Source organism: Amia ocellicauda, chromosome 14 (genome assembly GCF_036373705.1).
Source record: "Amia ocellicauda isolate fAmiCal2 chromosome 14, fAmiCal2.hap1, whole genome shotgun sequence".
Classification (NCBI taxonomy): domain Eukaryota; kingdom Metazoa; phylum Chordata; class Actinopteri; order Amiiformes; family Amiidae; genus Amia; species Amia ocellicauda.
In genome coordinates this window covers 34,527,710-34,555,038 of record NC_089863.1, presented here as the reverse complement: position 1 = coordinate 34,555,038, position 27,329 = coordinate 34,527,710, and the positions used below count along the sequence as shown (strand labels likewise).

Below are 27,329 nucleotides of genomic sequence, written 5' to 3'. Positions count from 1 at the left end.
ATCAGTACTGGAGTTGTCATTTGAATCCTTTATATGTTTATAACATTTAATATTTTGTAACTGTCACCTTGGGTAAGTTATCTGCTAATTATTATTGCTAATCATCATTTTTGTATTTTTAAAATGTGATTTGGTTTTCTCCCCCCCCCTCTCTCTTCCTCTGTCTCCCTCTGCTGTTTGGGGATAAATTATTTGCATTAATCTCTGTCACTATGTTATCCAACTACAAGGAAGGACACTGTTCTAAGGTGCTATTCATTTATATCTACAACAATAATATACACTTGTAATGTTCATTATTAACTTGATGGAAGTACAGAGTGCACAGGGAGTGGTCAACAGAAAGACATTACAAAGTCCGCTTTAAAACAGCTTTTACCATTTTTGAAGAATAAAGCAGGGAAAAAAGCATTCACTGGGAGGTAAGAGCAAACCATGTTGAATGACTGAGTAAGTTAACAAAGCTTGTAGTTTAAATAATGAAGATTCAGCTTTTCTGTGTGCTGCATTGGCAGGTATCTGTATTGAGTTCTGTATTGTGTGTAGAGTCTGTCTCTTATGGTTTCAAAGACTTGGATAAGCATTAGGTTTGGTGCCAAGACCATGTATGGGAATAGAGAAGAGTTAGTGGGAGAAAGATGGTCTCCAATGGAACAATATTAACTTTCTGGTAATATCTTGTTTTTGTAGGTTTGTAGGAAATGATAGGAGTAACAACAATAAATAAAAGTAAGGACTCTACCCAACTTTAAATAATGTGACTTTAAGCCAAACAGAGACCAAACAAAAATTGTAATAAATAGATGAGTAATTTTCCTGTCAGAGAGATGTAGATGATGTTGAATTTTCAGTAGTTGTTCAGATTATTTACTAACATCATTCAACAACATGAATCACACTCTTGGGTATTTCTAAGTAAATTGTAGAAGTGCATATTACCACTATATATACTCAGCCAAAAAATAATCGTCCCTTTTTCAGGACACAGTATTTTAAAGATAATTTAGTAAAAATCCAAATAACTTTACAGATGTTTATTGTAAAGGGTTTAAACAATGTTTTCCATGCTTGTTCAATGAACCATAAACAATTAATGAACATGCACTTGTGGAACGGTCATTAATACACTATAACTATAAGGTCACAGTTATAAAAACACTAAAGAGACCTTTCTACTGACTCCAAACACCAAAAGAAAGATGCCCAGGGTCCCTGCTCATCTGCATGAATGTGCCTTAGACATGCTGCAAGGAGGCTTGAGGACTGCAGATGTGGCCAGGGCAATAAATTGAAATGTCCGTACTGTGAGACACCTAAGACAGCGCTACAGGGAGACAGGAAGGACAGCTGATCGTCCTCGCAGTGGCAGACCATGTGTAACACCACCTGCACAGGATTGGTACATCCGAATATCACACCTGCGGGACAGGTACAGGATGGCAACAACAACTGCCCGAGCTACACCAGGAACACACAATCCCTCCATCAGTGCTCAGACTGTCCGCAATAGGCTGAGAGAGGCTGGACTGAGGGCTTGTAGGCCTGTTGTAAGGCAGGTCCTTACCAGACATCACCTATGAGGACAAACATTCTGTGCATGATTTCCTGCAAGACAGGAATGTCAGTGTTCTGTCATGGCCAGCAAAGAGCACGGATCTCAATCCCATTGAGCATGTCTGGGACCTGTTGGATCAGAGGGTGAGGGCTAGGATGAACACAATCCAGAACATACTCAAATTAGTGAAAGCAATAAAGCAGATTTACTCTGGTATAAAACTTTGACAGTAGCAAATGTAAAGTTTGCTGCAATTAATGTATATAACTAGATGCTTTTGGTTCATGCGTTACATTCTGACTGAGGCTTAATTGTTCTACAGAATGTAATAACACACATGGGTTATTAACATCAGCACTATATGAAGATGCCCCTGTAATAATTTACACTGGTTACTGACCAAATAATGCAATTCTGAAAAATATGTATAGATAAAGAGATCATCAATATTTGTATTAGCAAATTAGCAATATTTGCAAATATATTGCAATTTTTTTCATTTGTGTAAACTTATTAGAAATGTATTTTGCCTCAACTTTTTAAAATAACAAAACCTCCCAGTTCAACCTGTCAGTTTTTTCCTAATCAAAATGTATACATTTCTCTGAATAATGTTAACTCAATATTTGGAATTAAGAATGTTGCATTATTGTATCTTATTTCTGTAACACTGCAGATTTCGTGGCATAATTTAATAGAATGTTAATGTAATATCTAGCTGTAACAAAACCATTGTCAACATGGAAAAAACAATGACCTAGTCAATCCAAGTGGAGATATCTACGTCTGCCCCAATTGTTTCTTGTAGCTTGTCTTATGAGTTTGATATCTGCACTGATTGCTGAGATTGCTGAGCCACTCAGCCTGAGTGATTTTGTAACTTGTGTATTTTTAATAGCTGACAAAGTTCTGCATGAGCTGGATCAGGAAGGTTTCAGTTGCAGGGCAGTTGGCCAGAAGAGACTTGCAATAGTCTATGCCAGAGAGTACCGGGGTCAGGATGAGCTGTGTTGAGTATTTGGTGAGGAAGGGTGGGATTATTCATATGTTGTTTAGGAAAAATTGGCAGGTGTGTACTAGAGTAAATATGTGCTAAGAGTATGAGAGGCAGGGGTATTGGGGTCAAGGTGTCAAGTATTTAGCTGAGAAGAAGGGAAAGAGTATTGTTGATCCCAGAGTAATGGAGATAGACTGATCAGGGTAGGGGGAGGAGGAGATCTGTTGGTCTGCTGACATAGATCTGCTGACTAAGGTGGTGATGTTACTTAATCTGTGGGTATACATATGGCTGTGTTATACTTATGGTGTCTCTGTGTGACTGTGTTGTGTGTGTTGGCAGGTCTATTGATCTGGATCTGTTGCCTGCCCAGGACAGCCCCTGGTCTGGAGTGGGGGTGGGATCTGCCTCAGAGATGAGACACTCTGGGAAACCTGAGGCTCAAAACAGAGCCTTGGGTGCTGAAATCAAGAGGTAAAGTATCTCAGTGAAAGTGTGAGGGACTGTTTGGCTATTGATCTGTCATTCTGAATTCCTCAACTTAAGAGTGTGAAGCTCTAAATGTGTATCTCTATCTAAGGGTTTGATTGAGAGTGTGTGTCTCTTCTCCTGATACAGTGTATTCCTGAGTGTATAAGAAACTAACTTGCTCCCTCAAATGGCTTATTCCATTTCTCTGATCAACGCCATCTTTTTAACCTTTTGCAACAATTTAATCAGAGCCTAAATAATGATAGGGGTGTGGGGGGAATGGTTATCTGGAGGCATCTGGCCTGTGGGCTGTATGTTGTGCAACCTTTTTCCTAGACTTACAATCCTGTCAGCTATGCTGTTGCTGTCTCCTTCTTCTGCTTTACTATAGTTTGAAAAGGGGCTGTGGCATCCTCCATGGCATGTACATTGTTGGCATTGGCATGCACTACTAATAGCACTACTACCAAATATGTCTGTTAACGTCTGGCTGCATCTGACTCATGGGACTTTACTTTTTCTCCCTTAACATTTCAGCCCCACTTTTGCATTTTGTACTGTGATGCTTTTCCACAATATTTTCCAAAAAATGAAGTGGACTTCCCCCTAAGCTGCTACATCAATGTCCAGTGGCTACATCACTGTCAGTGGGTTGGTGTGTAAGGGAAGGGGCAGGGCTAAAGGCTGCAGCTGCTGCACAGATGGAGGAATTGACCAGTCAGCCCGCATGCATCACTCAACTTTCTCCCCACCACCCCATTAGCCAAGACATCACATCACATTATTTTTTACAATTACCCATTTATACAGCTGGGCATTTAATGGAGCAATCTAGGTACAGTACCTTGTACAACAGCCCTAACCACTACTCCCCTGGCCAGTCCGCTACTGCCCTTGAGTCCGCTACTGCCCTTGGAGGCCCCATTTTGCCCCATATTAATTTTATATACTTAACTCTCTTAACCTATATTTCTGTAACCACTGCAACACAAGTTCTAGGTTGTTGAGGTGACATGTCATTGTGACTTGTGATTAACATGTATAAATAATACATTGCATTGGTGTACTTTCCATGTATATTTATTTATAGCTGAAGTGGTAAAATACATGTTCATTCAGGAGGAAATGCTTGAGTGAGTGTGTAGAACCTGTCTCAGAAATAAGTGGAGAAGTCGTTGAGATAAAGCAAATAGAACTTTAATCAAGCCGGCTCGAAAGCCCCATGTCAGGAAATTCCTTCAGTGAGGACTTAATGTTTACAAACATGAGTGCAACTTTATAGGAAAGTGACGTGAAATCTTATGGTCGTTCATCCAATCAGAAGGTACAAGTCCGAGTCTGTTTACGATCTGTCTTCCTGTGAAGAGGTGATGGATCCAAAAAGCAGATGTCTGTCTTTGATGTGCACCAGGAAGATGCGATCCCACAGTCGTCATTTACCTACTGTCAATCGCTCATTAACAGAAACAGTTCCTGCCTATCTGGAGAAACGACACAAGTCACAACAGATTTTCAACAAAACAGCTGTAGGCTATTTCGGCACTGTGTGATCTTTTATTACTGACAGGAATTTCTAACAAATGAACCTTGTTGACCTTTTGCTTAGCCTGCTAAAGCTAATCTGCTCAGTCTGTATACAAGCTACTTCTAATGCTAGTGTTAATATAAAACATTATATAATTATCACAAAACACTTTCTTCAACTTTCCTATACAGAGTCTTCAGAGTGTTGAACAGTATCATCATCATTATTATTATTATTATTATTATTATTATTATTATTATTATTATTATTATTTATTTATTAGCAGACGCCCTTATCCAGGGTGACTTACAAGACATAAACGCAATAAAGTGCAAAAATACAGTACAGTTCAACTATATATAGTTACAAATAAAACATTACAAATTCCAATTTACAAATTACAGTGCAATTCAAACCATAATACATTTTACAAATTTCAATTAACACAAGTGTATACAATATAGGAGGTCTTACATCCTGGATTGTAAAAGCCAAATGCAGACAAGATGTTAGGTCACAGTCAAGGGCCAAGGGGAAGGGAGCATAGGGGAAATCAAAATAACAATATGAGTACTAGTAATGCTAGGCAAGTAGTATGAAAAAACATTGTAAAGGATTAAAATGGAGAGGTTAGCAGAAGGCGAGGAAGAGGGGGAAAAAAAGAGATCAGATTTGCAGAGGTTGAGCTTGAGGTGGTGTGACTGCATTCAGGTAGAGATAGCAGACAAGCAGGAAGAGATGCGAGAGTGGATGAGGGTGTCGGATGAGGGAAAAGACAGGAAGATCTGGGCATCATCTGTGTAAAAATGGTAAGAGAAACCATGGGATTCGATGAGGGGGCCCAGGGAGCAAGTGTAGAGAGAACAGGAGGGGGCCCAGGATGGAGCCTCTACATTGCTAAAACTGAGTCATACAAAGATGTAGCCAGGTCAAACAGATTTCATTTCAAGATAAAATATATAATAATTGATGATTTCCTGTAATTATTTTTGACATAACCTTAACACCTCATTTTATCTCCCATATATACCAACCAGAGGAGAATATGTTCCTCGATTCCCAAGGTGAGTTTACTGTTTTTTAATGTAGGTAGATAGATATAGTATTCATCTTCTAAGTTACACAACATGCACTAGGAATTAATGTTGCTCAAACCATTTACATACAAACATAGGTGACTTTGATGAGCGTTGTTAATTAGTTCTCCATGAGTATGGTAGGGAGCTGTTCTCTTTCTCACATATCTACCATTACGTACCACGCCCCGCGATGCATCACAGTATATATAATAATTCATATGAATCTGTCAGGACTATAGCAAATGGGTTATAAATGTTTAGAAAACTATTTGATTTTACTTGGACGGATTTACACCAACTGCTGAATGTTAAGAGATGAATCAGATAATAGGCGCAATGTGACTGATCAACAATGGATTAAGTCGGTTCCCTGTACAGAGTTGTCAGGGATTTAAAAATATAGCCTCTAAGTCTTGACAATTTATCCCAAGCATTTTTTAATTAATCTGTGATATATTACCAAACACCTTGTTATGAGAAAAATAAGTACATTCATAACAGCTCAGTTGAATTGAATTATAAAATAATGATGCACAATAAAGTTTCAGCTGTCTGAGTAAGAAAACCCACTGTTGAGGCTTTGTCACGGTAATATTTACATTTATATCCCATTTTAGTTTGTTGGAAAGTTTACCCCAACAAACCTCTAGAGCTGTTACATTTTTAGAATAGATTAAATGGTTATTACCAAGTACAAATTTATGATATTTTTCACTACAGCATTATCCAAAAGTTTGTTGTCATGCTTGATCAATAGTCTTAAGAGAAAAAGAAACAATTAATTATACTCTACAAAAATAATAAGGTATTTGAAAATTCCACATGCTATATAATTAATTGTAGGCTCAAAGACAGAGCATCATCAACTGACTTATTCACCTTAAATGCAAACTGAATGAAATCCATGTGTGAACTGGTCAACAATTTTAACTACAGAAGTGTCAGATATTCAAAAACTTTCATTTATAAAAAATGCAAATTGTGTATGCTAGGCTGTCTCATGTTTCATTGTTAGCAATATATATCTGTCTGACCTTCAGAACTGCTTAATGATAATACAAAGTCAGCATGCATGCTACATTCTTATTATTTATCTTCAAAGATAGGAAAACAATTAAGAGGCATATTTTATTTTGGTTAGCATTCAATGAGTTAATTAAATAAAGCATTATAAACATTTGTGTAGGAAATGTGTGCTGGAACGTAGCTGTAAACATCTCATAATATATATACAGTGAGGGAAAAAAGTATTTGATCCCCTGCTGATTTTGTACGTTTGCCCACTGACAAAGAAATGATCAGTCTATAATTTTAAAGGTAGGTGTATTTCAACAGGTAGAGACAGAATAACAGCAAAACAATCCAGAAATATGCATTTCAAAAAAGTTATAAATTGATTTGCATATTAATGAGGGAAATAAGTATTTGATCCTCTATCATTCAGCAAGATTTCTGGCTCCCAGGTGTCTTTTATACAGGTAACGAGCTGAGATTAGGAGCACTCTCTTAAAGGGAGAGCTCCTAATCTCAGCTCGTTACCTGTATAAAATACACCTGTTCACAGAAGCAATCAATCAAGATTGTAGACCTACACAAGGCTGGAATGGGCTACAAGACCATCGCCAAGCAGCTTGGTGAGAAGGTGACAACAGTTGGTGCGATTATTCGCAAATGGAAGAAACACAAAATAACTGTCAGTCTCCCTCGGTCTGGGGCTCCATGCAAGATCTCACCTCTTGGAGTTTCAATGATCATGAGAACGGTGAGGAATCAGCCCAGAACTACACGGGAGGATCTTGTTAATGATCTCAAGGCAGCTGGGACCATAGTCACCAGGAAAACAATTGGTAACACACTACGCCGTGAAGGACTGAAATCCTGCAGCGCCCACAAGGTCCCCCTGCTCAAGAAAGCACATGTACAGGCCCGTCTGAAGTTTGCCAATGAACATCTGAATGATTCAGAGGAGAACTGGGTGAAAGTGTTGTGGTCAGATGAGACCAAAATTGAGCTCTTTGGCATCAACTCAACTCGCCGTGTTTGGAGGAGGAAGAATGACCCCAAGAACACCATCCCCACCGTCAAACATGGAGGTGGAAACATTATGCTTTGGGGGTGTTTTTCTGCTAAGGGGACAGGACAACTGCACCGCATCAAAGGGACGATGGACGGGGCCATGTACCGTCAGATCTTGGGTGAGAACCTCCTTCCCTCAGCCAGGGCATTGAAAATGGGTCGTGGATGGGTATTCCAGCATGACAATGACCCAAAACACACAGCCAAGCCAACAAAGGAGTGGCTCAAGAAGAAGCACATTAAGGTCCTGGAGTGGCCTAGCCAGTCTCCAGACCTTAATCCCATAGAAAATCTGTGGAGGGAGCTGAAGGTTCGAGTTGCCAAACGTCAGCCTCAAAACCTTAATGGAGAGGATCTGCAAAGAGGAGTGGGACAAAATCCCTCCTGAGATGTGTGCAAACCTGGTGGCCAACTACAAGAAACGTCTGACCTCTGTGATTGCCAACAAGGGTTTTGCCACCAAGTACTAAGTCAAAGGGGTCAAATACTTATTTCCCTCATTAACATGCAAATCAATGTATAACTTTTTTGAAATGTGTTTTTCTGGATTTTTTTGTTGTTATTCTGTCTCTCACTGTTAAAATACACCTACCATTAAAATTATAGACTGATCATTTCTTTGTCAGTGGGCAAACGTACAAAATCAGCAGGGGATCAAATACTTTTTTCCCCCACTGTGTATATATATATATACTATAACTTAAATTTCCAAGCTGTACAACCTTTTTCTTCTTTTTTTTTCTGCCAGAGCCAGGCTAGTGGCACCAGCACACAGCCAGCAGTCTATGAGGTTTGATAACTAAATTAATCAACCCATCAGTTCAGAGAAGAAAATCTCAGAATAAATTACTGTATTTAATAATGCATTATGTTCAGTCAGTAATGAGATATGTTAAAGTGTACTTGGATGGCTTTAATAAGATTAATTTACATAAACCTTTTAGTTAAGAAAACAATCAACAAATAATAAACATTTATAATCTGATAAATGTAGGTGAACTGATGAACAAATGAAATATATATCAATCGATATATAATAATGTGGTCATTTGAACATTTTGAAAGGTTATCAATGACAGATCAGATGTTTTGATCAAATCCCAGGAAAATTGTTTTATAGTTGACTGGTTTACAATGACAGTCAACATCATTATTAATATTATGAAATCAATATATTATATTTATATCTATATCTATCTATATTTATAAAGATTGATAATGTATATATTAAATGACAGAATATCTACATGGATTGCCAGAGATTAAAGCATGATCCCACCCCAGCGTATCTGGGATTGATGCTAGCACAGGTCAAATCTAGGAACAATTAACTGCTATTGGTGGAGATGTTGTTGAGGAATAGAGTTTGATTGTTTTTCACATGACACATACGATAACAGACAGTTTCCAAGCTGTAGAGAGGAGAGGTATATTCAATATTGTGTCCATGTCTGTCCACAGGGCCAGGCTGGAGAGGCCAGTTTTACCTGTACACAGCTACCAATCTATGAGGAGTGATCATTTATTGAATCCACTGAATGAATTCAAAGGAGAGGGCTCCAGCTTTGACACAAGGTGGAGTTACAGTGTGCACTCATTTCAGACCTTTCATTTCAGCTCATGAAACATGGGACCAACACTTCACATGTTAAGTTCATATTTTTGTTCAGTATAATCTACAGATTTTACTGAACAATCTGTGTAAGGAAATTATTCTTACAATGGCTAATTTTTCATGTGAGTTTCAGTCATGTCTAATATCATGCTTCCATTGATGGATTTAAATGAGTAAGGCTGATATTTTAATTGCACAGCTTGAAGCACATTCTAAAAGCAATTCAGCCCTACCCATTTTACTGTGCACTCTGACCTAAAATTATGATATGAGTAAGATTTATACTCTTCCAGGTTGATTCTTTCATATTCACAACTTTTAAAACTTTAAAATGTAAAACTTACCAAATAATGGTGGCTCAGTATTTCAGGATGTGTTGTGTGTTGAAAACGTCCATCCCAGTTAATCTTGTTTGGTTCTATTTGATTTGAGTTACACCATATGCTACTATAGCTGAAGGTTGGCCAAAGAGGGGAAGATTTAATGAAAGGCCTGTGTCCATGTTTTTTCACAGATTTAAACCATGGAGAACAGTGACACCAGTGCCCAGTTGTCTCTCCATGAAGAGTGATGACTCAATGAATAGAAAAAATGAGTTCCGAAGACAAGACTTCCACTTTGACAAAAGGTGAACTAATTCAACTTATTTTTATTCTATGCCACACATTCACTGTACTTTATGTAAAAACATTTTGTGAAGAAAAATAATAAATAATGTACTAGAAAAAAAAATCTTATTTTTTTAACAAACAATTAAAACAAAAAACAAAGATCAAACATTCTAACATATTTTATTTGTTAGAATGCATGTAAAAAGCTGCACTTTACAGGTTTGACTAAGTAAGGGGACACATTTGTTTTTGTACGACACTAATGTCAAAACTCATTTTCTTTTAATTCTGCAGCTTTGCACCAACTATGCAATTATTTGTTTGTACTTTTTAAAATCCCTAAGAATAACACCCAATCTCTGATTTTCACACTTTTTCTCTCTCTTGTTCTGTGCAGCTATATTGGGCCTAGAGATGTGACTTGTGATGTGTGCCCTGTGAGGACAATTAGAGCTGTGAAATCCTGTCTGACCTGTGCTGCATCCTACTGTGAAACACATGTCCGGCAGCACTACACAGCGCCAGCCCTGCAGACACACAGACTGGAGGACACGACTGGAGACCTGGAGCACAGACTGTGCCAGCAGCACCGCCGAGCTCTGGAGTTCTGTGAGACTGACCAGACCTGGATCTGCAGCCTGTGTGCCTTGGAGAATCACAAGAGCCATGATATTGTCTTTGCTAAGACAAGACAGGATGTGAAACAGGTAAGGAGCCAAACTAATCTATCTGTTGATTCCACTCATTATTTACTGTTCCTATGTACAAAGAGTTCTGGCGTATGTATTTATTTTAATATATTGACTGTGAGATTTTGTTTTGGAATTTCAAAAATAAGATTTTCACTTATGTTATACTTAAACAAGGCCATTTGTTTTTTCTTCCCCCAACCCCCACTTCCCCCTAGATGACAATGACAATACAAAATTGCTCACAATAAAAAACAAAAACAAGGCCATGTAATACATCTTACTAAAACACTTATTTTAAATTAAAATAATTACATTGATAAAAATAAATTGACAAAACAAAAAACGTTTTTTCCCTGGCCAACTTTTGTGTATGTGCTGATTGGCAGAGTGATGAGAGTAGCTTTCATCACTCTGCCAATCAGCACATACACAAAATTGTGTGATAGACCCAGGAGCGGCGCCATAGATTTTTTATCGTAGGTGCTGAGAGGGTGCTAGATCATTGATAGGGGGAGCTGGGCCATTATACTAAAGAATATGAGCAGAACAGGTCTTGGCCACTCCATTTTAATTGTATTTATTTATTTAACTATTAGTAATAAATACTATTAATGATAATTACTTATTTTATTACTCACCATTTTTATTTTTATTAAATTAAACAAACACATAGCTCAAATCTTCCCAAAGACTTGATAGAAGAAATATTTCGGAATTTCAGTCAAGGGCAATGTGACATCAAAAAGCACCCATAAGCATTGGGGATATATTCACAATCACTTACTATTGGAAGTTTCAAACCAGGACAATGTGGCGGTTGTTGTGGTTTATGGAAAATTTGTCAATAATGTGTTGAACATCCAGAGCTTTCGTTCTCCAGCTATTGATGGCCAAAAGTGCCAAGTTGCTGTTTCGGACATCCCCACTGTTGCTTCTCAGATATGTCTTTAAGCATCAGAGACAGTAGAAAGATCTCTCACATGACACAGATGTCACAGGAAGTGTCAGGGATATGCAGAGGAATTTGTAAAAGTCCATAAACGCATCTTTATATGGTTCCATAAGCAACAGCATTCAAATGTGGTTTTATTACTGGAATGTCCTTGTGTTTTTTTTCTTTCAAGCAGACGCTGGACTTGGTGTAACTCTACATTTAAATTTTCTTCAGTGATGCCTTAGAACTGTGCCATGGGCAATAGGCACTGCTTATCCAAGAATGACTTGTGTTGTGGACTGAGGGCTGAGACCCCCATCAGCACATTGTTGGCCTCTTTAGAAAAGCGTCTTGTCAATTCATTGACCATCTTGTCAATTACTTGATAAAAGCACTGGGTGCACAAATCATCATCAGAGGCGTGAGCACGTGTATAGGAGCCTCAATGATAAAGTCCCTTAGTCGCTGGCATTGTTGTCGTGCATCTCTCCTCTGTGGTTATAAGCTCCCTGATGCTAGGCCAGCCTTGGCACACAGTTCCTTTGCACGATTTTGTATGTCGCTCCAACATTCCTCCGAACGTTTTTTGGTTAGTGCTGTGATGACAGATTGGATCAAATAATTTGCTGATGAGATGTCCAGTTTGGGTGACTGCAGCTGGTCTGAAGCGAATTTGGTGACCTGGAAAACGTCCTCAAATAAAATAAAGTGCAAAACAAATTGTTGCTCAATAAGCCCCTCCATTGCCCTGGCATCTATTTCTTGCCTTGTGTTCGTTTGTCCTTTAATATCTTGCAAAGTGAACAGAATGGCTGGGAGGGATTTTTTAATTGCCCACAATGCAAAGTGCTGACATGCCCAACGTGTTTCACAGAGTTTTTTTAAACTGGCTGTTCAGAGGTTTCAAGCTCCTTCTGTTTTTTCTTGAAAAGGTCATGGACCACTGAACCCCCAAAAAATTGTACAGAAATCTCGAAAAACTCAGAAGCAGGCTGGACATTGTTTACACAGTCCACCAGAACAAGGTTAAGTCTGTGTGCATGACAGTGCACATATAATGCATGTGGCACCTCTTTTCTGAACTTTTCCTGCACCCCGTTGTGACACCCTGACATCACCACCGCTCCACTGGCCGATGCAGGCGTTGACATCAATGTCGCAATGACTGAGAGTTGTTTTAATAGACCGTAGCAGTGAATCCGCATCCAATCCATCAGCTGGCGTAAAGTTTAAAAACTCCTCCATAACATTCCTCACATGTAGGTAGTGAACTACCACCGAAATCTGTTCTTTTTTGCTAATATCTTTACTCTCGTCCACAATTAAGGCAAAATAACCTGCATCTCTCAGTTCCTCACTGATCTGTTTCCTCACCATATCAGCCATAATAGTGATCTTCTCATTTTATATTTCGTGGTGAGTATATTTTGCTTTTGACGGATTGTCAGCTATTTTTTTAGCAACAGTTTTGTCAAACATGCTGATGACATGGAGGAGCTTGAGAAAGTTTCCCTTGTTCGCCGACTGCTCATCCTCTCTGTGGCCATGCTGAGCAATGCCCTGACATGCCATGTAACACAAACTCTCCACCACAGCCTTCATATAGTGCCGATTTTCTTCGACCACTTTAGAATGTCCTTTACCAAGGACGTTCAGTATTTTTGAGCCATCGTACATCCTCTGTTTAAATTCACACCATGCCTCCATAGAAAACTTACGTGCTGCACTTGCATTATGGGCTTTGAACCTCAGCTGTGCTGAACGCCTGTTCTGGAATCCAGAAATTGTGGACGCTGTCTCTAGACGGAGCCCATGGACACCCGCGGCTGCAAAATGTCTGCATGAAAAGCAAAAAACTGCATCCTTATCTACAGAATACTCCAGCCAGTCATAATGGTCAAACCATCCAAATTGGAAGCTTCTTTGTTGGTTTCCAAATGTCTGGGTTGGATATTTGCAGACAGGGCGTCCTGGTCCTTCATCTGGTCTTTGGCTTATATCCATAGGCCCATTTACACTTGACCTCGTGTTGTTAATGTGACTGGAACTTGCAGTTGTGCTAACTGCCGTCTCTGTCTCTGGGTCCGCGGCAATCACAGTAGCTGCAATTCACATTACGTGAAATTGCGTGAGCTGTGCACATGTAATGATTCAAATGTTTTTATTTTATTTTATTTTGTTGTTTCAAATTATTAACTCATTTATTAATTAAAATGTAGGCTGTATATAATTCCTTCCAGATAAAAATGTTTGGGGGTGCTATGGAGGTGCTATGAACTTTCATGGGGGGGGCTGAAGCACCCCCTAGTACCCCCCTAGCCCCGTGTATGGATAGACCCCAGGGGGGGCTAGTGCCCCTGCCCTTTTTCCTCAGACTCATCAAGTGCCCTCTTCGATGGTGTTTAATAATTGTATTTTATATGGCCTCCAGGTTGCTGACCCTTTTTTGCTTGAGCCCTTGCCCACCAAAATGTCTGTGCACGGCCCTGGGTGTAGGCATAGGAGAAGTTAAAGTAAAATGATAGATGTGCTAAAAATACATAAGTAATCAGGAGCATGATGGAGCATAGTTAAATAAACAAGTGCATAAGAACAAGAGTAATGAGTTGTCCAGGAGATTAGGCTGGGGTATTACAGATGCAGTCTGAACAGGTGTGTCTTGACACCTCAGTGGTCAGGGACTGTGCGGTCCTGACTTCAGTGAATAGGTCATTCCACCACTTCGGGTCGAGGATGGAAAAAAAGTGGACTCTGGAGGTAAGGCAGCTGAGTTGCACAGGATAGTGATGTATTATACAATACAATGTATAGATACAGTCTTAACAGGTGAGTTTTGAGGATGTCCTTGCTAGATTAGTAACCTAGTAATCCAGTTTAGAAAAACATAGACCATTCACCAGAAGATTAGTAGAGTGTGTTATAGGTTTTTAATTTAAAAAAAATGATCGCAGGGGGTTTCAGAGAAAGGAGCTGAGTGCATGTGAGGGAGGAATTAGGGGTTACTGCAGACTTCTCTCACTAGCTATTGAATGTCAAATCTGTCTCTAAACTTATTGCTGTGTTCTTTTAGGCTCTATGGACAACGACCAGTGAACTGACAGATCATCCTAAGGATTTTCACACAGGAGGATTCCATGACATGAATAGAAGGGGTGGGTTTAAAGGATAAGCCTATTTTTTCCACATAAATGACATTTAAATATCATATTCTTTTATACATTTCAATATTTCCATCTTTGCCTGTCTGTTTATTTATACTTTTTATTTTAAGTTTTTCTATTGGTATTTCTGAACAAACAGGCAGGGGGATGGGATAATTAAGGGGCCACATGGACAGTTTTATCTAAATATTTTATCTTTATAACATATACAGTGAGGGAAACAAGTATTTGATCCCCTGCTGATTTTGTACGTTTGCCCACTGACAAAGAAATGATCAGTCTATAATTTTAATGGTAGGTGTATTTTAACAGAAAGAGACAGAATAACAAAAACAAAAAAAAAAACGCATTTCAAGAAAGTTATAAATTGATTTACATGTTAATGAGGGAAATAAGTATTTGACCCCTTCAACTTAGTACTTGGTGGCAAAACCCTTGTTGGCAATCACAGAAGTCAGACATTTCTTGTAGTTGGCCACCAGGTTTGCACACATCTCAGGAGGGATTGCGTCCCACTCCTCTTTGCAGATCCTCTCCAAGTCATTAAGGTTTCGAGGCTGACGTTTGGCAACTCGAACCTTCAGCTCCCTCCACAGATTTTCTATGGGATTAAGGTCTGGAGACTGGCTAGGCCACTCCTTTGTTGCCTTGGCTGTGTGTTTTGGGTCATTGTAATGCTGGAATACCCATCTACGACCCATTTTCAATGCCCTGGCTGAGGGAAGGAGGTTCTCACCCAAGATTTGATGGTACATGGCTCTTGATGCCAAAAAGCTCAATTTTGGTCTCATCTGACCACAACACTTTCACCCAGTTCTCCTCTGAATCATTCAGATGTTCATTGGCAAACTTCAGACGGGCCTGTACATATGCTTTCTTGAGCAGGGGGACCTTGCGGGCGCTGCAGTATTTCAGTCCTTCACGGTGTAGTGTGTTACCAATTGTTTTCTTGGTGACTATGGTCCCAGCTGCCTTGAGATCATTAACAAGATCCTCCCGTGTAGTTCTGGGCTGATTCCTCACCGTTCTCATGATCATTGAAACTCCACAAGGTGAGATCTTGCATGGAGCCCCAGTCCGAGGGAGACTGACAGTTATTTTGTGTTTCTTCCATTTGCGAATAATCGCACCAACTGTTGTCACCTTCTCACCAAGCTGCTTGGCGATGGTCTTGTAGCCCATTCCAGCCTTGTGTAGGTCTACAATCTTGACCCTGACATCCTTGGACAGCTCTTTGGTCTTGGCCATGGTGGAGAGTTTGGAATCTGATTGATTGATTGCTTCTGTGGACAGGTGTCTTTTATACAGGTAACGAGCTGAGATTAGGAGCTCTCCCTTTAAGAGAGTGCTCCTAATCTCAGTTCGTTACCTGTATAAAAGACACCTGGGAGCCAGAAATCTTGCTGATTAATAGGGGATCAAATACTTATTTCACTCATTAACATGCAAATCAATTTATAACTTTTTTGAAATGCGTTTTTCTGGATTTTTTTGTTGTTATTCTGTCTCTCACTGTTAAAATACACCTACCATTAAAATTATAGACTGATCATTTCTTTGTCAGTGGGCAAACGTACAAAATCAGCAGGGGATCAAATACTTTTTTCCATCACTGTATATTACAACATACTACAACAACATTCATTGTGTTTGTCACTGTCTACAGGACACGGGAACAGGGGACCCAGTTGCGGTGCATGGTAGAGGTTGTGGGTCAGATATCAGCAGGACAGGGCAATCAAGGCAAAGCAAAGACGTGGTCGTGGTCACAGGCAAGGGTCGGGTGATCAGGCAAACAGGGAAAGTCCAAAGTCATAGCCAGGAGGTAAAGCAGAAGGTCAAGGCTTCATGGCACAGGGAGACTACTCAAAGATGTAGCTAACACTGACAAAACTTCACAGGGACTGAGAGTGAGTGAGGGGTTTATATGTGGAGCAGAGGGAAGCAAGGAACCAGGTTTGGGAGGTGCAGGGTGAATGGGAGCAGAGGGTGATTGAACAAGTGCACACGGTGTTTAGGAATTGATTGAATGAAAGGAGCTGGGAGAAGTGACTGGTAAGGAAGGGCGATGGCAAAATCTAGTGGGGATATGTGGAGGTGCATTTAGACAGGGATTGTGACAATGTTACAACATGAAATCAGAATGGATTTAATCAGGAGGTTTTGCCACTGATCAACACAGAAAATGTCCATAATGTCAAAGTGAAAAATATAATCTGCAAATTGTTCTAAATTAATTACACATACAACAGATAATAATTAAATGCGTAAATTCCATTTAAAGACATGGAAATTTCAGGCTGTAACACAACAAAATGTGAAAAAGTGGGGTGAATACTTCCTATAGCAACTGTAAACACAGTGACCTCTTAATTTATTCATACCCTTTTTAAATGGAACAAAAGATGATTAAATAGAATATACGCAATATCATTTATTACTTTGCTGAAATTAAAATATGTAAAATCTTAAGATTATCAACACAGCACCGATATGTAGCTTTAAATCTACTTCAATTAGACCATTCCTAAACTTTTCTTACCATCTTTTATGGGTGCAAAATTAAACATTATCCATTCAGCCATTCCTTTTTACAATGCATTTTAATTCAGTAGTTTTAAAATATGTGTAATTTTTTCCCTCATTCTTTTATCAGGTATGTCCCTGAAAAGAGTCCAAGAGAAACATAAATCTATCCTGAAGGAGAGGTTTGAATGCATATTTGAAGGTATAGGCAAGCCAGGGAAGCAAACCCTCCTCAATAATATTTACACAGAAGTCTACATCACTGAAGGTGAAAGTGAAGGAGTTAACAATGAACATGAGGTGATGCAGATTGAGATGGCACATCAGAAAAAAGAGACTGTAATCAAGTGTAATGACATATTTAAGCCCTTATCTGGTCAGGAAAAAACTATTAGAACTGTGCTGACAAAGGGGATTGCTGGCATTGGAAAAACAGTCTCTGTGCAAAAGTTCATCCTTGACTGGGCAACTGGAAAAGCAAATGAGGATATTCATTTCACCTTCTTTCTTCCTTTTCGAGGGCTGAATTTGATGAAAGGGGAGAAATACAGTCTGCTAAACCTTCTTTATTACTACCACCCTGAACTGAGAGAGATTGGAAATATTCAGTTGAGTGATTTCAAAGTTTTGTTGATCTTTGATGGTTTGGATGAAAGTCGGACTCAATTAGATTTTCAGAACAATCAGATGTGCCATGATGTAACACAATCAACATCTGTGAATGTGTTGCTGACAAACCTCATCAGGGGAAATTTGCTCCCCTCGGCTCTCCTCTGGATAACATCCCGGCCAGCAGCGGCAAGTCAGATCCCTGCTGAGTGCATCCACCAGGTGACGGAGGTACGAGGGTTTAATGATGAGCAGAAAGAGGAGTACTTTAGGAGGAGAGTCAGGGATCGGAACCTGGCCTCTGCAATTATCAAACACATCAAGTCATCAAGGAGCCTCCACATCATGTGCCACATTCCAATCTTCTGCTGGATTTCAGCCACTGTTCTTGAACGAATATTGGGTAAGGCAAGCAGCGGAGTCATTCCAACAACTCTATCTGGAATGTACACACACTTCCTGCTAATCCTGACAAATATAAAGAACCAGAAGTATCTTTGTGGAATTGAGACAAGCACACAAAACCTGTTAGATTCAGAGAAGGAAAATATTCTGAAACTGGGTAAGCTGGCATTTAAACACTTGGAAAATGGAAATCTTATTTTCTATAAAAATGACTTAACAAAGTGTGACATCGATGTCAGTCAAGCTTCAGTGTACTCGGGGGTGTTCACGGAAATATTCAAAGAAGAATCCGAAATAATTCAGGAAAAAGTCTATTGCTTTGTACATCTGAGCATTCAGGAATATTTTGCTGCTTTGTATGTGTTTCTTTCATATACAAACTGCAACAGAAATCTACTAAACCAAACCATTGCCAGCAAACTGAAAACACAGTTTAAAAGCGTACATTTATCTGAGGTGCACAAGACTGCAGTGGATAAGGCTTTACAGAGTACAAATGGGCACTTAGACCTTTTCCTTCGCTTCCTTTTGGGCATCTCAATGGACTCTAATCAGAATCTCTTACGTGGCCTAATGACTCAAACAAACAGTAGCTTTCAGAGCATTCAGGAAACAGCCAACTACATTAAGATATTGATTAGAAAGGAATCTTCAACAGAGAGGTGCATCAATCTGTTCCATTGTTTAAATGAACTGAATGATAATTCTCTAGTGGAGGAAATCAAAGGTTTCATGAGCTTAGGAAATCGATCAGAAAGAATGCTATCTACTGAACAGTGGTCAGCACTGGTCTATGTGTTGCTGACATCAGAAGGATCGTTTGATGTGTTTGACTTGAAAAAGTACAGCAGATCAGAAGAAGGTTGTCTGAAGCTTCTACCAGTCATCAAGAATTCTAGAAGAGCTCTGTAAGTATTGATATAACCCAGATTCAATATTATTTAACTATCCCCAATTCATAAATGATTACACATATGTGTACAATTAAGGAACTTTGATGTACAACAACAAATACAGATATAATAAGGAACAGTAATTGTAAGTTCAAATAGAGAGCCATAATTCCATAAAGGGGAAGGTTGAGGTAGTACAGTTGTAGTTTGAGCAGTCTTGAGAGGTTCACAAAGGCCCTGGAAGGTGCTTGAGATTCCAAGGTCAGCAACGGATGATAGGGGAATGGAGTGGTCAGTACACAGCAGAGAGACTGATGCAACATAAACAGAGTTTGGCACAGTTATACAGTGACAGTTATATTAGTCCAGTGAACAGAGCAGAAACCATATTGCAGAAGGTCCATCTAAGAATAGCTAGACAGGAACAAAGAGAGGTTGTTTTATACAGCCTGGTTGTCCTGCTGGAGGCAGTTGGGTCGAGGGTGCGTTCTTTCGTAGGGGAAAGGGAGAGGCTTGTATGAAGGCTGATTGGAAGTAGGCCTGTAGGATAAACGGGAGTTGAGATGGGAGGAGATGAAGGGAAGTAAAACAGGAGCAACACCCTGAAGAGAATGAAAGAGGTTCCACAGAGCATGTGATTATTTGTGACCCTGGTGTGGAGAGGAGAGTTAAAAGTCATAGAGGACAAAGAAGGAGGGGAAGGCGGTTAGTAGGGGATGGACAGTGCTAGCGATTGCGCATTAAAGGGTATTCATTATTTTGGGAAGAAGGAGGCATGTTGTCAGGATCAATTTAAGAGGATGGAGGGGAATGAATAGGGCTGGGGAGGGAGGATAAAGTGGAGTTTGCAACTTTTTTGTTATATTACAGAGTAGAAGGAGTTAAAGAGGTAGCAATTGTGCTCTAAGACTTTGACGTTTGGTTCTCTTACATTTGTCTGAGGAGATGACTGGAGCATGGAGGAGGGCAGGGAAGGATAGGTCAAATGGTGAGGGCATATATGGAACAAGGGAGGACTAGGATAATATAATTATAACCTGAACCTGTATCCATGTGTATGAACATGTATGTTATAGGTTGGACCAATGTAATCTCTCTGTGAAAAGCTGCGAAGCTCTGGCCTCAGCCCTGTGTTCAAACTCCTCCACACTGAGAGATCTTGATCTGAGAGACAATGAAATAGAGGATTCAGGGATGAAGAAACTCTCTACTGGACTTATGCATCCCAACTGTAAATTACAGCGACTGAGGTAAGGAACAGTGGTATATATCACCACACCAAGGGGAGAAAAAACTAGCCTGATTGTAAAGATGGATAACAGGAGATCATTATCTTTTTTCCTAGCTTAATTCATGCAGAGACAATTATACACACATCTGCTTTTCTTTATTCCATAATATTAATTGAATTTACTGGAATGCTTTTACAACAAGTGTCAAACATTCTGATTACTGTCTAGTCCTGAAGAGATCCTGTCTTCTTCTCTCTGCAGTCTGGCAGGCTGTGAAATCACAAGTGAAGGCTTTGCAGCTCTGGCCTCAGCTCTCTATTCAAACAGCTCAACTCTAAGAGAACTGGATTTGAGCTACAATCACCCAGGGGACATTGGAATGAGACTGCTCTGTAATGGACTTGTGGATGCCAACTGTAAACTAGAGAAACTGCTGTAAGTTGAAGGTGTGTGAATGTGTAAATTATTAGAGATTAGCAAAGGTAGAATTTCATAGACCTGGGTCTTTGCTCTAAAAAATTATGAATTTGTTAATTAAAAAAATTAAAAATAATTCAAGATGAGTGAAGACGTGTAGTAAAAGGGACATGAGGAAAAGAGATGATAAGGTGGGCAGTTGATTTCTGGATGACCTAAAGAGTTATTGTGATGGAGTGTCACCAAAATAAAAAGACTGTAACTTCATGACTATATGTAAGCTCTGTGGAAGGGAAGTGTAATACAAAAAAAAGTTTTCATACTTTTTATGATTATAGCAAAGGTAGAAGAAAGTGTTAGAATAAGGAGGACGTAAATTGATATGATTAAAACAGTGCTGTTTGTTTTGAGTTTGTTTAGTTTTGGGAGTGGGGATGGTGACTCATTGAGCACCTGGTGTATTTAAAATTAAGGGTATGGGCTTGTTTTGCTTGATTGTTTTATGTTATCTGTGCATTATTTTGCTTAAATAGGGAGTTTACCCTTAAGTGACGGAAGATCTTTTGTGTTTTCCTTTAGCACAAAAGTCTCTATTCCATGTATTACTTGATGCCTTGTTGGATAGCATAACTTATTTGTTATAGTAGATTTATTTATAAAATTATCTAAATAAATTGAGGGTCCATTTATTGCATTTTGCCTGTTGTGCTTGCTTTTAAGAGGAGAACATAGTATGGGCCTGTCATAGGGAGCAGGAAAGCCAGGAAGAGATTAAACTTGATCAACTTTAGTTATTTACAAATAGTCAACGTGCCAATGCAAAACAATGAAAAGTGCAAATGTTTCAGTGACGCATCACAATATAATTTCCAATTTTTGTAGAAAATCATTATAATATGTAGAATAAAAGCTTTTTTGTTACACTAAATATGCAATACCCATAATGAAAAAATTGACAAAACATATACATTTTTTTTCAAATGTATTAAATGTTAAAAGTATTATATGTTTGAATCCAAGTGACTGTTTATCTTTGAAGGCTGTTGGAGTGTGGTATCAAAGAAAATGGATGTGAGGAATTGGCCTTAGTTCTCCGTTCAAACTTCTCAACCTTGAGGGAGCTGGATCTGAGCTGCAATTTACTGGGGGACTCAGTAGTGACTCTGCTTTATTCTGCAGTGCAGAATCCCAGTTGTAAACTGGAGAAACTAGTGTAAGTAGAAAGTGTATGTTTTAGTGAATATTAAATCAGTGACTAGTCAAACTGATTAAAATGTTTATTCCTTATAAGGTAGTAGTGGGTTACACTGTCATAGGTTTTAACATATAGCACTCCCCACAGCCCTGACATAGCTTGGATGACTTCCTTTCAGATGACAGACATTGCACATCGCATTGTTATCAAGTTTAAAGCAAATAACACACCTAGAGGAATAGCTACTTTACTTTTACAATTGAAACATACCTGTGGATTTAGAAAATATAAGAAAACGTATTAATAAGAGCAACTGCCTGAGAATGAATCCTGATCAGTGTTGAGGGGGTTTGCAAACCCTCTTGTGATGTATTTGTTGAAATCACAACATGCTTACTGACAGAACACGTCTGGTTACATTGATGAAGTGATGTCTATTCCTTGTTAGTATTGGTGCTGCTTTGTATTTTGCTGGAACCTATGAGATGTAAGGAAATGTATGTACATGTTGTAAGAAAACTGCTATAAATGTAAATATCCTAAGGCTAAAAAAATAACATAGAATTTAGATTTTTAGTACACTTTTAAAAGCAGAAAAGGTTGTCTTTCCCTTAGAGTTATATAAACATTACAAACCCTGTCTTCTCTCTGTAGTCTTTCAGACTGTGGGGTCACAGAGAGAGGCTTTGCAGTCCTGGCCACAACTCTCCGTTCAAACACCTCACACCTGAGAGAGCTGGATCTAAGCTACAATCATCTGGGGGACTCTAGTGAAATACTGCTCTCTGATGGACTTGAGGATCCCAACTGTAAATTGGAGAAACTTGTGTAAGTAGAGCAGGGGTTTTAGACTCCAGTCCCGGGGGCCCAGATTTACTCAGATAATCTTATCTAAAACTTTTTATATTCATATTTTACTTGGATAGCTGATACCTTACATTTTGATTCCTCAAAACATTGAACCCACAGGATATTTCAGAATCTGGAGAGAAGGGTTCATCGAGTTAATTGATTAATTAGACCAATTAAGGTGCAGAGAGCTCTGCTGTAGCAAACCCAACAGACACTACGACCCTCCAAGACAGCGGTCTGACACCCCTGAAGTAGAGGATGTGTGTTTTCTGGATATCTGAAGATCATATCACCTTTTAAAATAAAACATACATTATGAGCAATTAAAAACTAAATGTAAGGACTTGACACCCACAAAGGTGCCAATCATATCCTCTCATAGAGCATCTATCTGGCATATTGTAATGTTGTTAGGTGTTTGAAAAAGAAATAGCAATGTTATAATGTTAACAAAATGTTTAGTTTTTTAAGGAATCTTTTGACAAGAAAAACTTTCCTAAAATCATGATCAAGATCAGGTATTGCATGTTTGTTTGTTTGTTTGTTTGTTTGTTTTTCATAAATTGTAGAGCCAAATATATTCTCTGTTCATTCTCCTGCCTTGTGAGAATTGTGGTTTCCAAATAAATAGGCTCCATAGACAGTTTGTGTGCAGCAGTGTATGTGCAAGTGAGTAATTGTTCTTTTTTTTTTTTTTTTACAGCATCGACCACAGTGGAGAGCACAGGAAAAAACCAAGACCTCTGAGATGTAAGTCTGTTTGATAAATTCCAAAATATTAATTAAGAGAGCAGGTGAGACAGATATAAAGATATACAAGCAATACGAATGTAGGATATAGAGCGGGAAAGTAACATTGACAGTTCACTTTCACATTCTGTTCTGTTTCCCTCCCTCTTTCACTCATATTATCATTTATTTTATTCCTCATTCCCATTTTTTTCTACTTCTTCTGTCGGTCTCCTCTGAACAACTGAGTTAAATCTTATCTGGAATAATCTGATTGTTCTTTATGGCACATACATTTTTCAATATTATGTCATACAAGCTCATACATTGTTGTTTAGAAGGGTTGAAACAGAAGTGTACTTCTGAATCCATTATGATTCTATATTTTCTCCACCTTTCAAAATTAATAAGGCAACTATATGGTAGAGACATAATAACTGTGATACATTTAAAAACATTACATAAAGGAGGGCTTCAGAGTGGTGAGCACTTTAAGCCTTCAACAGGAGTGCTACCCAAATTGTAGGTGATCTCCAATCATACTTGTGCTTCAGTCAGGGCTTAAAAGAGGTGGCATTCAAATAGCCAAGGGAGGATGGGTGGAAACTGATAGAGAAAACCCATGTTCAAGCAACGTCTGTGGCTTTTCAGGAGCTTTCAGTATCAAGGTGTTGCCTGCTCTATTTGCATTAAATAATCTGATTGTGTGATAGAAGGGTGGCAGGCACTCTAAGCTTTCAGTGTGAAAAACAGAAGTTAGTGAATGTAGCTTCTATGTATGTGCTGTTAAAAGCTGATTATGCAATGCAAGTACATTTTTATAATCTCTAATGGGAACTTTTTAAATTATTTAGAAAAAAATATGTCTGTTAGAATTTGAGATACCTGTTCCTACATAAACATAATTATGTTTATACTATGTACTGCTCATGTATATCAGATTAATATGTGAACCCAAGTGAATCAAAACTAAATATTTTTTCAAAGACTTTGAGCAGCAAGAATCCTCTGCTTATTTTCTGAATAAAATTGAGTCATTGGTAAATTATTGGTAAATGGTTTATAAAAGAGTTAGGCATCATTAATAATTCAATTTATATTATTTATCATTTATAATTAAGATTTGAAACACACTAGTGGTTTGGCAGTTCCCAAAACACTATTTTCAAGGCAAAAAGTGAAATATAAACAGTATACAACCACAATTAGAAACTGAAGGATTAATTAATTAATATGCCATACACCACTTAAGTTTAGAGCACCAGCGCATAGCCCACTTCTGTCATTGCCTATTTTCTTTTTTCTCCAGTCCACTACTGTGACCCCTTTCTCTGCCTTCCTCTCTCCCTCATCTGCTCACCGTTCTTACCTTTTCTCCCTCCTTCACTCTCCCTTTCTCCATGTACTCTTCTTCAGAATCTGCTTCCTTCTCCCCTTACCCTTCCCAATGTGTTCCTTCCTCCTTCTCTCCTTACCATCTCCTCCCTCCTTACACCCCTCCTTCCTGTTGTTTCTTCAGTCTACCTGCTTATCTATCCCTCCCTTGATCCCCAATTTGCCTTTTATTTTTTCTTTCCAATCTCCCAATTCTCTTTCTAACTCCCTCCTGTCCACCTTCCTCTCTGATTTCATTATGCATGTCCTCTTTGCCTCACCCTTCCCTGTCTATCCCCAACTCCCTTCAGCCTCCCATCCCCCTTTTTAGTTTTTCCCCCACTGCCCTCCCATTTCTCTTCTCCCTCAAAAACTCCCCTACTCCTTATCATTGCTTTGCTCCTTCCTCAGTCACTCCCTTCTTCTCTCCCCTCATTTTCTACCTTCTCTAACCTTTCTCACTGTATACCTTTCTGTCTACTTCCTTTAAATTATACTCTTTCGCCCTCAACTTGATCACTTCCCCTCACCCTTTTCTCCCACATATCATTCAACTCCTTTCACTTTTTTCACTACCTATCTCATCCTTACCCTATTTCCATCTGAGGTGATAAAGGGGGAGAACCAGGGAGGGGAGGCTGTATAGAAATAGATGCAAGAATAATAGAGAGTAGAGGTGTAGAAGGAAATTGGTGTGGAGAGAAAAGTGATTTGGGATGGGTTGATGAAGGAAGGATAGGGTAAAGACAGGAGGAAAGGATACAGGGAGGAGAGGAAAATGGACTGTATATAATGTAAGTGAATGTAGTTTCTCTTTTGTAACCTGGTGTTCAGAACTATTGTCTCTCTTGTTAAAAGATATTTGAGCTGGATACTGGCTCCATATATTTCTAACCTCCCTCTTCTCTACAGATGCCTGTCAGCTCACACTGAACCCAAACACAGCATACAATCACCTCTCTCTGTCTGAGGGGAACAGAAAAGCAACGCAGAGACGAAAAGAGCAGCCTTACCCCGATCACCCAGAGAGATTTGACTACAGGCCCCAAGTGCTGTGCAGTGAGGGTCTGACTGGTCGCTGTTACTGGGAGGCAGAGTGGAGTCGGAGAGAAGCTGGTATAGGAGTAGCATATAAAGGAATGGGCAGGAAAGGAGCAGGTCTTGACTGTTTCCTTGGACTCAATGACATGTCCTGGAGTTTGTACTGCGAGGGTGACACTTGCTTTGCCCGGCACAGGAAAAAAAAGACCGCCATACCTGTCCCACCATCCCACAGAATAGGAGTGTATCTGGACTGGACAGCCGGGACTCTGTCATTTTACAATGTCTACTCTGACACAATGACCCTCCTGCACACATTTCACACCACATTTACTGAGGCCCTTTATCCAGGCTTTTGGGTTGGCCTTAATTCCAGTGTGTCCCTGTGCCAGCTGACATAGCTGGGGGGGGGGTCCTGTAAGACAACCTCCAGGCCCTGTCTGTACTTGCTGCTCCTCACTGAACCTAGTGTTCAGCCAAAGTGTCATTTATCTCTCCTTGGTGGCCTGGTGAAGCAAATTCTGAGTTAACAGTGCAGTTTAAGAAACTGAGCTTGCAAGTTTTATTTTGGGCAATAGTGTTTTCTATTCAGTATAGAAGTGGATATATGTCTATTTAAAGTTGAATTCCCTGTCTTTCAATATATGCCATCCCTTCTGTATGTCAGTTTCAGACCCCAGTCTCACTTTCTCCTACCCCTAACTTACTGTTCCACTGTAGTCTGAACACTAGTCTCTTTGTCTGCTCCAGCTCTATCTTTCTGCATTTTCCTTTATTTCCAGTACCTTGTGGAACTCTATCAGAACTTTGATGAGATCATGTAACCATAGAATAACAACATTTTAAGAAAAACAGGTAATAAGATAGCTTAATTTAAAATTATGTATATGAATGTTTATTAATGTATTATTGTATGTTTGCATAGAAAAAGCTGATTTAAAATTCTGAATTAATCATATAAATATGCCACATGTCCCCTTCTCCTCCCTCATCTTCTCTATCCTCATAGTGACCCAAATTATTCTGTTTACCTTTTACCAAACGCTTCCCATTTTGACTCATTTTATTTTGTTCCCTCCTTCACTACTTACTATCTCCCTCTCAATCTCTATCCCTGCCTTTCTCATTCTTGGGACTTTATGGGAATTTAAACAAATGTAATATGTGATAGCTCTGTGGAAGATGAAATTAACATAATCTTTTGGTAGAATTTGTCTCTCTTAATGTGAAGACTAGAATGTTCTATTATGTATCAGTTCCTCAAATATTTAAATACTAAACAATTCCAGTTTTCATTTAATCTAATATTATAATTATACAATAAACAAATTATATTGTCA

The 27,329-nt window shown here is 39.0% G+C and overlaps 1 protein-coding gene across 1 annotated transcript; it reads left to right on the top strand.

Moving 5' to 3' along the window:
* Positions 1–375: 375 nt before the first annotated feature.
* Positions 376–27,329, top strand: LOC136767706 (NACHT, LRR and PYD domains-containing protein 3). Its single transcript, XM_066721652.1, has 15 exons — positions 376–422; positions 2,895–3,026; positions 5,586–5,612; positions 8,452–8,493; positions 9,165–9,278; positions 9,833–9,946; positions 10,327–10,636; positions 14,626–14,707; positions 17,373–19,164; positions 20,226–20,399; positions 20,643–20,816; positions 21,838–22,011; positions 22,648–22,821; positions 23,549–23,595; positions 25,861–27,329. The coding sequence occupies exons 2-15, from the start codon at positions 2,968–2,970 to the stop codon at positions 26,388–26,390; spliced, it is 3,813 nt and encodes a 1,270-aa protein (XP_066577749.1). The 5' UTR covers positions 376–422; positions 2,895–2,967; the 3' UTR covers positions 26,391–27,329.